Genomic DNA, 13,112 nt, shown 5'->3' on the forward strand with positions numbered 1-13,112 from the left:
AGAAACGGAAAACAGAAAACACATAGACCACTGCCGAAATAATTACCTAATATATATACAATAATACGAGTATATTACAGCTATAGACATCTACAGTAATCGCATATTACTATAGGTTGTACAATCGATTTGGTGGTTGTAGTATTATATATTGAGTGATGTGCTGTTGTTTGTATAAAACTGTTATCAAGCGATGAAAGAAAGAGGTGGTTTTTGAAACCAATTTCCTATACGAGTCTTAATATGTATTATGAATTAATGCTTATCACTCACGACTTGTATGGTATATATATATATATATATAAATACTCGTATTATATAAAACGTCAGTCAAACAAATTTTATTTTTAAGTACTTACAAAGAGAGAAAAGTAAGGAAATTATAAGGAAATACTTAAAAAAACAACACTGCCTTGACGTACCGATTTGTTGATGTATTGTATAATATGATATTGTTTTTTTATTTAAGTTTTGGAAAATCGATTCCGAGCTTATTTATTTTCATAGATACGCACCGTAATGGCATACCGAATGTATTATGGACTACGTAGTATTCGAGTATGTACTATCAAGGTAGTATATATTATATTGGATTATATTGATAACTGCTCTCATTTTTCGATAATTATGACGGTCGTTAGTTTAATTGATTCAATTAACACTGTTAATAATTGGTGTAAGTGCGCAGAGATAAAAATTTAAAAATACGCATGACCTAACTCATGCATTACACGTGCGCCAACACACATGGTGATTCAACAACCATGCTCACCCCCAATTTTTTCTTTAATGATACATTTATTCAAATTTTGATGTTTGAAATATAATGATCATATTTTTAATTGTTTAAATATTAATACGGTTTAAAAAAATGTTCTGTGGCAATATAAACATTTTATTCAAATAAAAACCATTTTTTTTTTTTAATTTTAAATTGTTAAGCAGATGATTTTTTTTTTTTTTGTAAATTTGTTCGTATTCGAATCAAAGTTTGAATGAGTAGATTTTGGGTTATTGCAATTGATGTAACAAAATTACTAAGGAATATTATTTTGTTGAACAACAATTTTATGTTGAATTAATTATGATTAGTCGTTAAAATGGTTAAAACATCTTACATGTAGTGATAGTACCTATCGTTTATTTTAAGTCTGTGTTGTGTGATTAAAATAGCTTTCATAAAGTTATCTCCTTTAATGTTTTCATGTATTCTATTACAACAATCAGCTTTATAAAAAATGATAAAATATTATATAGTTAAAAGCTTTTTTAAATAGATATTTTAAATATTTTAACTGATGATATATTGTATTAAGACGATAATACGTGTCCAAAGACAGAATACAATTTATTATGTATTAAAGACTTATTTATTTTTTTTTTAGGACATTTTTACGATCTGTGGGGAAAATTAGTGATCAATAAGTTGTTATTAACTACCTCGAATTGACAATAATTTTTCTCCGATGTCATTTTTAAATTTTAAATTTATTAGCTCATTTAAATATTTTTAGTGAATACCCGCTATGACGATAACATTCTGAACAACTTTGACTACGAGAGATTATTTTTTTTATCTATTTAATATTATTGTAATTCATTATATTTTACTCATATAATGAGAGTTCCATGTCAATTTTGTAAGAGATCCATTTATTCAAAATAATAAGAAGGTCAAAACGTGAATCGTTTTATATTTATACTAGAGGGGACTTACAGTGACAATGAAATTATTTACAGAATACTGTAAGTCAAGTAAGTGAGGTCAAGCGAAGATATAAACATGTAAATGCGCTCGTAGGCATCATATTTTCGTATGTATTGTCGAACACAAAAAATACTTCTTCTTCTTACCTACTTTTTGTTTCATCATAAAGTGGCAAATCATGTACATATTTTTATCTTAACTAAAATAAAATTGAATTCATTTTCATTTTTAAGGAAAAAAAAAATAATAATGAAATGAATAAACACGATTTTTTAATTATAACCGATTTCCTAACGAAATAATTTCCAGCGGGAAACGTTAATTTTAACGTTTCCTGAGTCGTAACAAATGTGACGTTCGTTTATAATATTGTCGTTTAAGATATTTACTGTGGAATTTATAGTCACAAAAATGTTCGTAAATATGTGATTGTATTATGAAAATGCGTGTTCCATATGAGTAAACAAAATAATATAGGTATTGACATAACAACTATAAGCTTCCGCGGCCCTTAACTATATTGCAAGGTCCGTGGTCATAAGCGTTAGCTACAAAAGCCGGAAAGATACGTTACATAAAAATATAAAAATGTCATGTTTCGTATAAAATTTAATTGTCTGAATTTAAAACATGTTATTGCGTAATATTCTGTTAGTGAAATAATAGCGTGATGTAGCTAATGTTTTTGACAAAAATGTATTAAATTTATTGTATTACTAACAAATGTAAAATAAATTACTTCAATAGGGTCTATTAAATAGGCATATAATTAGTATATCATAAAATATTATGGTTAATATACTTAATAAACAATGATACAAGAATGACGGACCATCGTTTTCGTATTCAAATTTAACATATTAATACCTATAATTGTAGGTACCTATTGAGCGGTTACCTACTTGTTTTAATTATTATAAATTTGTATTTATAACTTGTCAATAATACTAATAGGTACATAATATCGTTATAATGTTAATTCATGTAGCGCTAATGTCCAATGTTTTAAAAAAAAAAAATGAGTGATATTATTTTACTCTCTATTTAATAATTATTAAACGCTCAATTTAACAATTTAGACGTATGTACATTATTATATAAAAGTTGGTATTTCAGTAATATAGTATAATATAGATTCCTAATTTATCAGTGAAATAAAAACTGATTGTTTTATGTTAAAATCGTTTAGTCACTGTCATATATTTACAGCGGTTACTTCCGTGTTCCGATGTTTATACCATTTTATTACTGTTTTGTTCTACAGCGACCGCGTCATACGATTATTGCTGAGAATCTTCTAATGTCTATTCCTATTGCTTATACATTATAGATTGACATAGTTTACTATTTTGATATATTACTGTCTTTAATCGTCTAAAACTTATTTAATAATACTGAATAATATATAAATATTTTCTTAACTTAGTTTTTATTAGTAATAATATGTAAGTGTCACAATAGGTAACTATAAATATGTACTTCGACTTCAAGTATACGTAATATATAATATATATATATATATATATATATATATAAGTATAATATTTAATACAAAATTTTGGATAACAATTATGTTTTGTATAAAACTAAATTGTTTACATTTAAAAACTGTTATTGCATCTGTTAGTAAAATAATCGTAAATTTTTTAGGCGATGAAAGAATAGAAATACTTACGTATATTTTTATATTTGGAAAATTGTATTGTACTTAGTCATTATCGTTTCGATTTTAAGCGTAAACTCATAAAAACTTAGTAAAGTATAATTTTTAAAATTATTCAGTGTTCAATTTCTTAACAATAATTTTACATTATAAAATGAAAATAATTTGCAGTCAACGTAGTTTAATAATAATTTTAATAATTTTTAATTTTTACCATGTAGTAAGGAATACTAAAATTTCATTACAGGAAAAATCCATACTAATTGGTAATTTTAAATTATTAATTAAAATATGCTATTATTTTTGTAGTTAAATTGTTCTCAGGTTCCCGATTATGACACAATATTTAAGTTACTTATTTGACTAATTGATTTTTGTAAATTTTAGTTTTTTATATAAGTTATTCTAAATAGTATTTAAAACATAGGTAGCCTATGGTTATAACTCGCATATTTACCTACATAGAATATAAACTAACTTACTTTGTCGAAGTATTTGAGATAAAAAAAAAAAAAAGAAAAAAGTATTTGAAGGGTAATGTCTTTGAATAATATAAAATGTACAAAATTTGATTATACTAAAAATCTATTTATGACTTGTTTGAAATAAAATACTTTGAATATTTTTAAATATAAAATAACTTGCTCATTTATAATTTTATTATCATGTAAAAAACGAAAATAAACGGTGTTATAAATACTTTATTTAAAACTTTTTAGTTATATTTTTATTTTTTGTATTTTAGAAAATTGTAAAGGTAAATTTAATATATACATAGTGATAAAGTTGTAGAGAGAGAATTAAAAGTCACTTTAAATATTAAATTATAATATTTTAACACGCAGTGGGTATACAATTATAGATATGTATACGACTTACAATTATATATTACAATATAATAATTTATCTATTATTTATTTGTGGACAGTTGATTAATGTTTTCACAATTTTTAAAGTATAAATTAACTCTTTGGACATGAGTGATATGATTGACATTATTTTGATTCTGTGTTTTATTAATTATGATTTATAATCCTAGACCATAATCTCAAATATAATATTCAAAATTAGTAGCTAATAGAAAACTTCTCTATCCACGTTCCTATGACCTAAACCTGTAAACTTATTCAAGCTTGTTACACCAAATTGTATAGATTGTATGAAAAAAAAAAAATAAAAATGATTTTTGTAAAAATGCGTTATGCAGTAGATATGGTGTTGAAAGATTTGATTGGGTTACATTAATATTGAAGAAGATCTAATGAAAATGGAAACTTTCATTGTCAGTTTGTAACTTATTCGTATAATCTACATAAATTGTACTACGATGTTCAACTAGTGTGATTATCAAATACTCCATAAAAAGGTTATATCGTATCAGTTTATTTTCACGTAGTTTATGCCAAAGATAAGGTACAAGTATATTTTGTCACGTGCAAGACTAAGGTTTCGCCTCTTAAATCATTATAAACGAAAATTTATCTAACTCTACCATAACTGCAATTTCGAACCGTGGTTTTTTTTGGTTTATTTTCTGTCACATAGATCAACCCTTCTCCAAACTTCGATGACCATTCGTCTGCAGGTATTCATTTTTAATACGATTATATTATTAGAATGTATAATATACCATTTTCAATATTTTCGTCATGAATTTTATTTAAAATGTGAAAGAGATACTTTCGAATTTCTTATGCAATCATATCTATATTGATAAATAGCACGTGAATCTAAAGTCATGTAATTTTTTTTCACATTATTATTAAATTGGCTTAATTTTAATAATTATACAACTGTATTATACAAATAACTTATACATAGATGTTGATACAGATTCTGTTGAAAATTTAATATTTTGTATTAATATATAAAGATTATCATTAAATCAGAATTTGACATAGACATTATACGGTAGCAAGATTAAGCAGAGCGAGTTACATTCTTTTTACCATAATCATTTTATATAATTCGCATGGGCACTAAAAGAAATATATATATATATTTATGTACTTATATGTGTATATACAAGTATATATACTTAAAGTTGTCCTATAAACAGTCACAATAAATGCGCATACCATATTTTAAACCACTGCAATAGTAACCTTTAAAAAACTGACAAACCTGTAGAGCTGATATATTAATTATACTGGTGAAGTCACTTATCACACAGACTGTTCCATTGAACAATATATTTATACCAGTAGCGAATATATAACCGTTGTAGTTTACAAAACAATTACCATAGTCAATAATTAAAACCATATATTTAATTCGTTTAGTAAATAACACATTATTTTGTATGCCTAATACTTACATATATTATGTCAACTATTATGCACTATCACAATGATAAAGGTTGTAGACAGCAAATATCGACTTTATATAACGTATTTTTGAATATTATAGAAATAATATTTATTTTTACTTTTGTAGAAACATTAAAAGAAAGTTTTAATTTTACCGGTATGTATCTATGGTTTAGAGTAATTAATGATTCGAATAAAATATAATATAATAACATCTAATTATCTGATCTTAATGAAAAATTGTGATTTATTTATTTTTAACATTATTAAATGAATTAGGAACAAAAAAAAAAAAAATTAATTTAAGTTGGGCCGAAAAAATATACTCGTTTATTTATTTTATATAATATATAATATATTATTATGTATTATTTTTTATGTATATTTTATCGCAGGGGTTATTAATGATGATTTTCTTGTTTTTGTCAAAGGTATTAAATAGTTAAATTTGGTTTTATTGAAAATAAGTTTTTGAAGACAAATATTTATTGCACAGTTAATTATAGTTAACAACAATTTATAAAAAATAACAAAAACATTAAATTAGATTTACCTTTATAAACAAAACGAGTTTTACGGTTACTTTTTGTGTTCAACTGTGTAAAATTATTTGCTTTAATATTTTTTTTGTCCCACGTTTACTTTTTTCAAAGGTTTTTATCATGACATAGCCATCATCATTGAACAATCTTCATTTCAGTTTTTATATTTATTAAAAAATATTATTTTATTTTCAGACAAAGTTCGCACGTAATTATACATTTTATATTACTAGTGTATTGCTAATTTTTATTTGGACAACCAATCGAAGAAAATTAATTTTTTATTCTCCTGTAAATAAAATTATGTTTTTATTTTTTTTAGAAAATACTGGTTTGTAAATTTTTAATATTTTTACTTATAGTACTGTGTTTTATGTTTTGTGTCTTAATTTAATTGCGTTATTTTTTTTAAAAGTATTTCACGATTATTATATTTTATTTATTGGCTTAAATCAATTAAAGAGAAACTTTTGGTTTCACTCATTTATGCTTAAATTACACATAATTATAACCACCACATAAAAAATATAATTAAGATTCAAAAATATAATATTAATACTTTCATCGGAAATAATTATTTATTTGATATGAAAAATTGTATATATATATATATATATATATATATACGAGTATATCCAAAGATGAAATAATATGTTTCTTATTTTAATGTTCCTAAATAATTATAGTTTGTTAAAAAAAAATAAAAATATCATTTTACTCTTACATTCATCATTTTTGATTTAACGCAAGTTTCTAAATCAATTTGTTTTTCATACAGTTATTTAATATTTATTTTTGTATTATATTAATTTAAAATTATGTACATTCGTTGAAGGCTTATTAAGATACAAAGTACGAAAAAGTTCTAACTGATACAAATATGAATGTTAAGAGTGAAGACGAGAAATATAAGTTACAACCTTTTAGTTTTAAATATAATTAAGGATGAAATAGTTTTAAGCAATTCATTATTTTACTAAATTTAATATACTATGTTGTGTTATGTTGTATAATAAAACATTTATGATATGACGGGATGTGAAGAAATAACATAAATTTACATTTTTAAGTTGATATCACTGCATAGAAAAATAATTTAAATCAGAATCAAAAAGTTTTTGCTAAATCAATAATTTATTTTTTCGAGATAAAACTATTCTAACTAAATAAATAACTTTTATTTTTGGTGTGAAAAAGTTTTACACATTAAACCTTTTAATCCTAAATATAATATTTTAGTTTTTTAGTATTTGATCAATCAATAATCGTTGTAAAAACAAATTGCTGGTAAAGTTGTTATAACTTTCTTAATACCGCATCAAATTTTTAAAATTTATTACTTACGGTGAAAAAGTTATTCAATTTAAAATGCTTCCCTGAACAATTACAAAAATTATGTCAGAACTTTTTTATTCTGAGACGACGCTATCACAAATCTTAGATTTTGCATAGAGCGTTAATGTATCTTAGTATATTTATATGTTTTTTTATTTATAACCTTTAGAATCATTATGCTAAACCATTATGCTCGATATATTTATATTTAATAACGTCTATATTTTTCTAGTTGTTAGTTTTAAAGGTAATAATATTTTATGTTTTTGGATTTTATGTACTTTGGACGAATTTCGCGAGATACATAACATACCAATGTTATTTCAATCTTTAAGTTTTTACTATAATATATTATTCTGCTAAAAAGAATGCTTTTTAGAAATAAAAAATTTGATAAATGAGAATATACCTATTTATAAGTTACTACCTAATCCACGGTTTCAAAATTTGAAGAAATATCAATTCAAGTATTTTAATTATTTTGGTGTTGAATAATAATTATCCAGATCTTTCTAAAAACAAATTTTAAAATTACACTTATTAGTACTTACATATAAATTATTTTTAAACAATCGATACATTATTTTTAGGTTTTGTAGTTTTCATATATTATAAATCTTATAATTATAAGTAATTAATTATTTCTAGAAGACATTTTTAAGTATAAATTTCCTTAATTTTATTATCTTTATATTTTACAGAATTAGCAGAAAACTATAAACAATTTATTAATGTTAACAGAGATAATAATGGTACGTACTATATTATATTTTATTATATTAGTTTTAAACATCATTACATAGATAACACGGTTTATAAAAAAAAATAGTAATGTTACGGTGAATGATATAAACGTGGTAAATAACGCTTTTCTCAGGTAAATGACATCATTTACCTAAAAATTGGTAAATATTGTAAATGTAGACATTCCCCGGTATTGATGTCAATATCCAGTTGAGTTGAAGAATGATGTTCAATACATTTATTTCAGTGTGAACGATCAGTGATAAGTGTGTAGATACGCGAATAAGCTTCGTTAGTTAAAAATATCATGACAGAAGTAGATAAATAAAAGAAAATTCCGATTAGCAATAGTGTCGATAACCTAAGTAATAATATAAGATAATCTATTAGTTTATTAGTTGTTATCTATGTGTATATTCTAGCAAGTTACATATGCGACGAGCGAGTGTTTTATAATTATTTACCATGATTTGTGTTACTCGTGAAGTGTGGACTAATTATAATAAAAGTTATTATAGCATTGTAATTTTATTTCATTATAATAATAAAGTAAGGAGAAACAAAATAAATTTAAAATAGCAATTAACAAAATTACCAAACGTAATAAGAGAGATGACAATATATTTTATTTTAGTTCTGAAGAATACAGTAAAAAGATTCAGAAAGTAAAATAACTGTAAATTGGAACATAAAAAAAAAAGGTAACGAATAATAGGCTTATATGTTATTATGATGTTGTAACAATTTATGAAAAAGAAAAATTAATCAAACCTATAGTTGATAATGACTCTGACATTTTATATTACGTCACAGTAGATGAGTTGTTTGATGTAATTCATACGGCACATTTGGCAGTAGGGCATAGTGGTAGAAATAGAATGATAGCTGTGTTAAAAACAAAATATTGTAATGTGAAAACAGAGGCAGTTATGGCATATTTAGGTTTATGTAATAATTGTCAAGTAAAGAAATCAAATCCAAAAAGAGGACTTGTGATAAAACCAATTCTACATTTCGCATTTAATTCAAAGACGCAAATTGATTTGATTGATATGCAATCGAAAAACTTTAATAATTATCGCTATATAATGAACTACCAAGATCACTTAATAAAGTTTGTTATTTTAAAACCTCTGAAAACATAAAGGGCCGAAGAAATCGCTTTAAATCTGATAGATATTTATACAATATCTAGTGCACCTGCTTTACTCCATTCGGATAATGGTCGTGAGTTTGCTATAATAACAAATTTAAATGAAATGTGGGGAGACATCAAAATAATTGTGCATGGCAAACCTCGTCACAGCCAGACTCAAGCATCAGTTGAACGGGTGAATAGGGACATTGAACAAATATTGGGTTGTTGGATGGTTGAAAATAAATCAAAAAACTGGCCAATGGCATTAAAATTTGTGTAATTTCAAAAAATCAGGCTTTGAACTCAGGTAAGCACACTAGTAAAAACATTTTTTTTTTTTTTTTTAATAATCAGGATTACAATATAACAATTATAATATAACAATTTATAACGTATATCATATTTGTAATATATATCGTTGTAGACATAATAAATTAGTCCAAGCTAAAAATTTTATCTAAAATTGAAACGAAGTATTGATTGTAATCATTGCAGTTTTCGTCAACGAAACGAAAAATATATTTGTTTTATAACACTATAGTGTAATACATTACCTATAGGGCTAGGTTAACTAAAGATTTATTATACAAATGTTAAATTTAATTAAAATGTGATTTGAAAATTAACAATGTTACTATTTACATATTTTTATGATTTTTTTTTTATTATTTTGTTCTATACATCGGTTATTTATCCATTGGATATTTTGACTTGGATATTTTAGTACAGGATACAATATTTTGTCTCAATACTGTTTATATAGGTATTGGGAGATCATCATATGAGGTAATGTTTGGTTGTACAGCGAGAACAGAACTAGTTTTGGCAGGAATATTTTACGATGAAATAGAAAAACTTAAGTCAGAAGAAGAAATTGAAGTACTATTTAATAACAGTAACCATTTGGATAATGTCAATGCAGCAGACAATGAGTTAGTCAGTGTTGGAAATCTTAACAATAAGGGAAACTTAGAGTCGAAAATTAATTAAGAAATACTAGAAACATAGCTGGTTATTATTAAATATCTATCATATATAATTTATAAAATAGTAATCGTTGTCTTTTTTAAAGTAAAAGGATTGAAAAATTCAAAGACCAACGACAAAAATCAGTTATCTGTCTCGAAAAACAAGCGTCAAAAATGTTGAGATTGACTAACGAAAAATTTTCAAAGCTGGAAGTCGTTACAACTATTCGTGTCCCAATACCATATGTTGATAGAGCACGAAGTTTTCCGCGTAATTTACTTGCTGTTATTATTTTGTGTGAAGATGACATGTATAAATTATGTAGGCTAATTTTAATTTGATAATATTTATTTAATTTTTAATAAAATAAATATCCAAATATTTGAACCAAGTACAGAATATGGCGTGTTTCACACAAATATACACGAGCACAAATTTTTCCATGTAAAGAAAAATGTATAGAACTAGATGAAGCCATGAAAAAAATTAAAGATGGGGAAATAACATTCCGTGAAACCGCAGGGCATGGCATAGATGGTCATCAAGACTTCAATTGATGTAACTGCAAAACTGGTTGTGGTATTAAAAAATGTGCTTGCAAAGCAGCAGAAATGTTGTGCAGTTCAAAATGTCATGGTAACCAAAACTGTACAAATAAATAATTTATAATAATATACAACTGTTTTATTCTTTTAAATTGACTTAACCTTTCATTCAATTAAATACTAAAATAAAAAATAAATCACCCAATAAAAATAAATCATTATTAATTATTATAAATAGTACCTATACTCTATAGTAAAACAATTAGTGTATTATTTGAGATTTATTATCTTTTACCACCAGTTTTAGTAAATTACGTCAAAGGCTGGTGAATGATGTAAATTTGAGTTTAAAATGTAGTTTTTTACGTTATTTACTTAAATAATCAAATCATTTTGGTAAATGACGTCATTGGCCGGGGAAAGACGTCATTCACCAATTTTCGTCTTTTACCGTAACATATACATATACGATAATCATGTAAAAACATTCATAGGTTCAGTGATTAAATATTTAATTTATTTAATTTATATACTATAAATTATACTCACATTTATTAAGCATATTATTTTAATTTATAACAAACATTTATAAGTTTATTAATGAATACTTATGATTGAACAAGAGTATAATACATATTACAAAAATAATATGCCTATAAAGTATAAGTGTATGAAAGCACTATACCTTTTTAGTCTAACTTATGCTATATAATATGTTTATAAAAAATATATACATAATATGACATAGTTTAGATTTTTAAGGTATTTCTTTTGATGTAAGAAAAAAGGTCGGTGAAGGACTGTATGATATTGCACTTTTATTTTTTTCAAAAGGTCCATGTAAGAGATCTTTTATATGCAATTGAAAATTTTAATCGTGTAGCGATTTACATTCTTCCCTTTTAATGGACTATAATCGTTAAAAACGAGAAGTTAGATTATACTATGTGTACTATGAACAACATTTTTGATTTTTTTGTAATTGATTGGGCTCTAAACTGGTCTGAGTTACTCCTATACCTAAACTAAAAAATTGATAGGATTTGAATTTGGAAAAAATTCTTCCACCCCATCAAGATCAATAATTAATGCGTATTAGATTGTATCCTGTTCATAGTGAAATATTTTAAGAAGTGTTTTAAAGTTTGGAACATTTACTGAAAAATATTCTTACGGTAAATGATTTTATAGAAAAAAAAAATCAAGGATAATTTACTTGACCTTTGGAAATAATAAATGTATGTTTAATTAACTTAAATTCAACCGATGGTCAAAGAAGTACAGCTTTATCGTTAAATTGCAATTATAATACAGTACACTTATATAGTACTATTTAGAATTTAAAAATATATGGTAATTATAGAAGAGAACCAATTCGATATTCATTAGTAGTAATTCTATGTGCTTTTAAATTAAATTGTCACATGAGGTACTTAATATAATAACTTTTTTTTTAAATCTAAAAAACAGAGTCAAGTTAAGATTATTAGATAATTAGAAAAGATATTTCCTTCATTAAATTAATAATTTCAATTTTTTTTTTAGATCCTCTAAGAGAATACTGCAAAATTGAAGATGATTCGTATAATATTATGTTGTTTATGTTTTAAAATTATAACAATTTCTTCAGAGTGAATAATTTAGTAATAGTGTTTAAATTATTGATGAAAAATTAAATTACTAAAATCTATTAATTTTTTTTTTTTTTTTTATGTTAATCCATTGACAGTTTTTATAAAGTAGACATCAAAAAATAAATATTCATGTTTGTCATTTTCATTTTGATCAGGATGTAATTTTTTTTTTTTGTTAACTACATTTTTCAAAAACAAATTAAGATCTAAAACCATAGTTTTGAATTTTCTTGTATTACGTAGACATTATAATTTAACAGGAAACATTATTGAATAAAAAAAGTATTCAGTGCGTAATTCAGTTAACGAGACGTAGATGTTGAATTTTTACGTTTTACTTGACAGCTAAAAATATTTGATAATGACTCGAGGAGTTCACTGTTAAGGGCAATCTGTTCACGCGTCATCGTTTACGAGCATAAACGTCTGAGGAATAATCCAGTCACTTTAAATTGTAAAAAGAGCTGAGCTTATATTGACTATATGAATGTATAAAAGTAATAAACAGTATAATAACAGTAACGA

General features: G+C 24.3%; 1 protein-coding gene and 1 pseudogene across 1 annotated transcript; both read left to right on the plus strand.

Moving 5' to 3' along the window:
* Positions 1-9,230: 9,230 nt before the first annotated feature.
* LOC112600696 (KRAB-A domain-containing protein 2-like) lies at positions 9,231-9,719 on the plus strand. The gene is made up of 2 exons (XM_025347995.1): positions 9,231-9,415; positions 9,497-9,719. The coding sequence occupies exons 1-2, from the start codon at positions 9,231-9,233 to the stop codon at positions 9,717-9,719; spliced, it is 408 nt and encodes a 135-aa protein (XP_025203780.1).
* An 862-nt stretch (positions 9,720-10,581) lies between these two features.
* LOC112600674 lies at positions 10,582-11,070 on the plus strand (annotated as a pseudogene).
* Positions 11,071-13,112: the final 2,042 nt, after the last annotated feature.

This window comes from Melanaphis sacchari, unplaced genomic scaffold (genome assembly GCF_002803265.2).
Source record: "Melanaphis sacchari strain LSU unplaced genomic scaffold, SCAv2.0 Contig66_pilon_pilon, whole genome shotgun sequence".
In the NCBI taxonomy this organism is placed as follows: domain Eukaryota; kingdom Metazoa; phylum Arthropoda; class Insecta; order Hemiptera; family Aphididae; genus Melanaphis; species Melanaphis sacchari.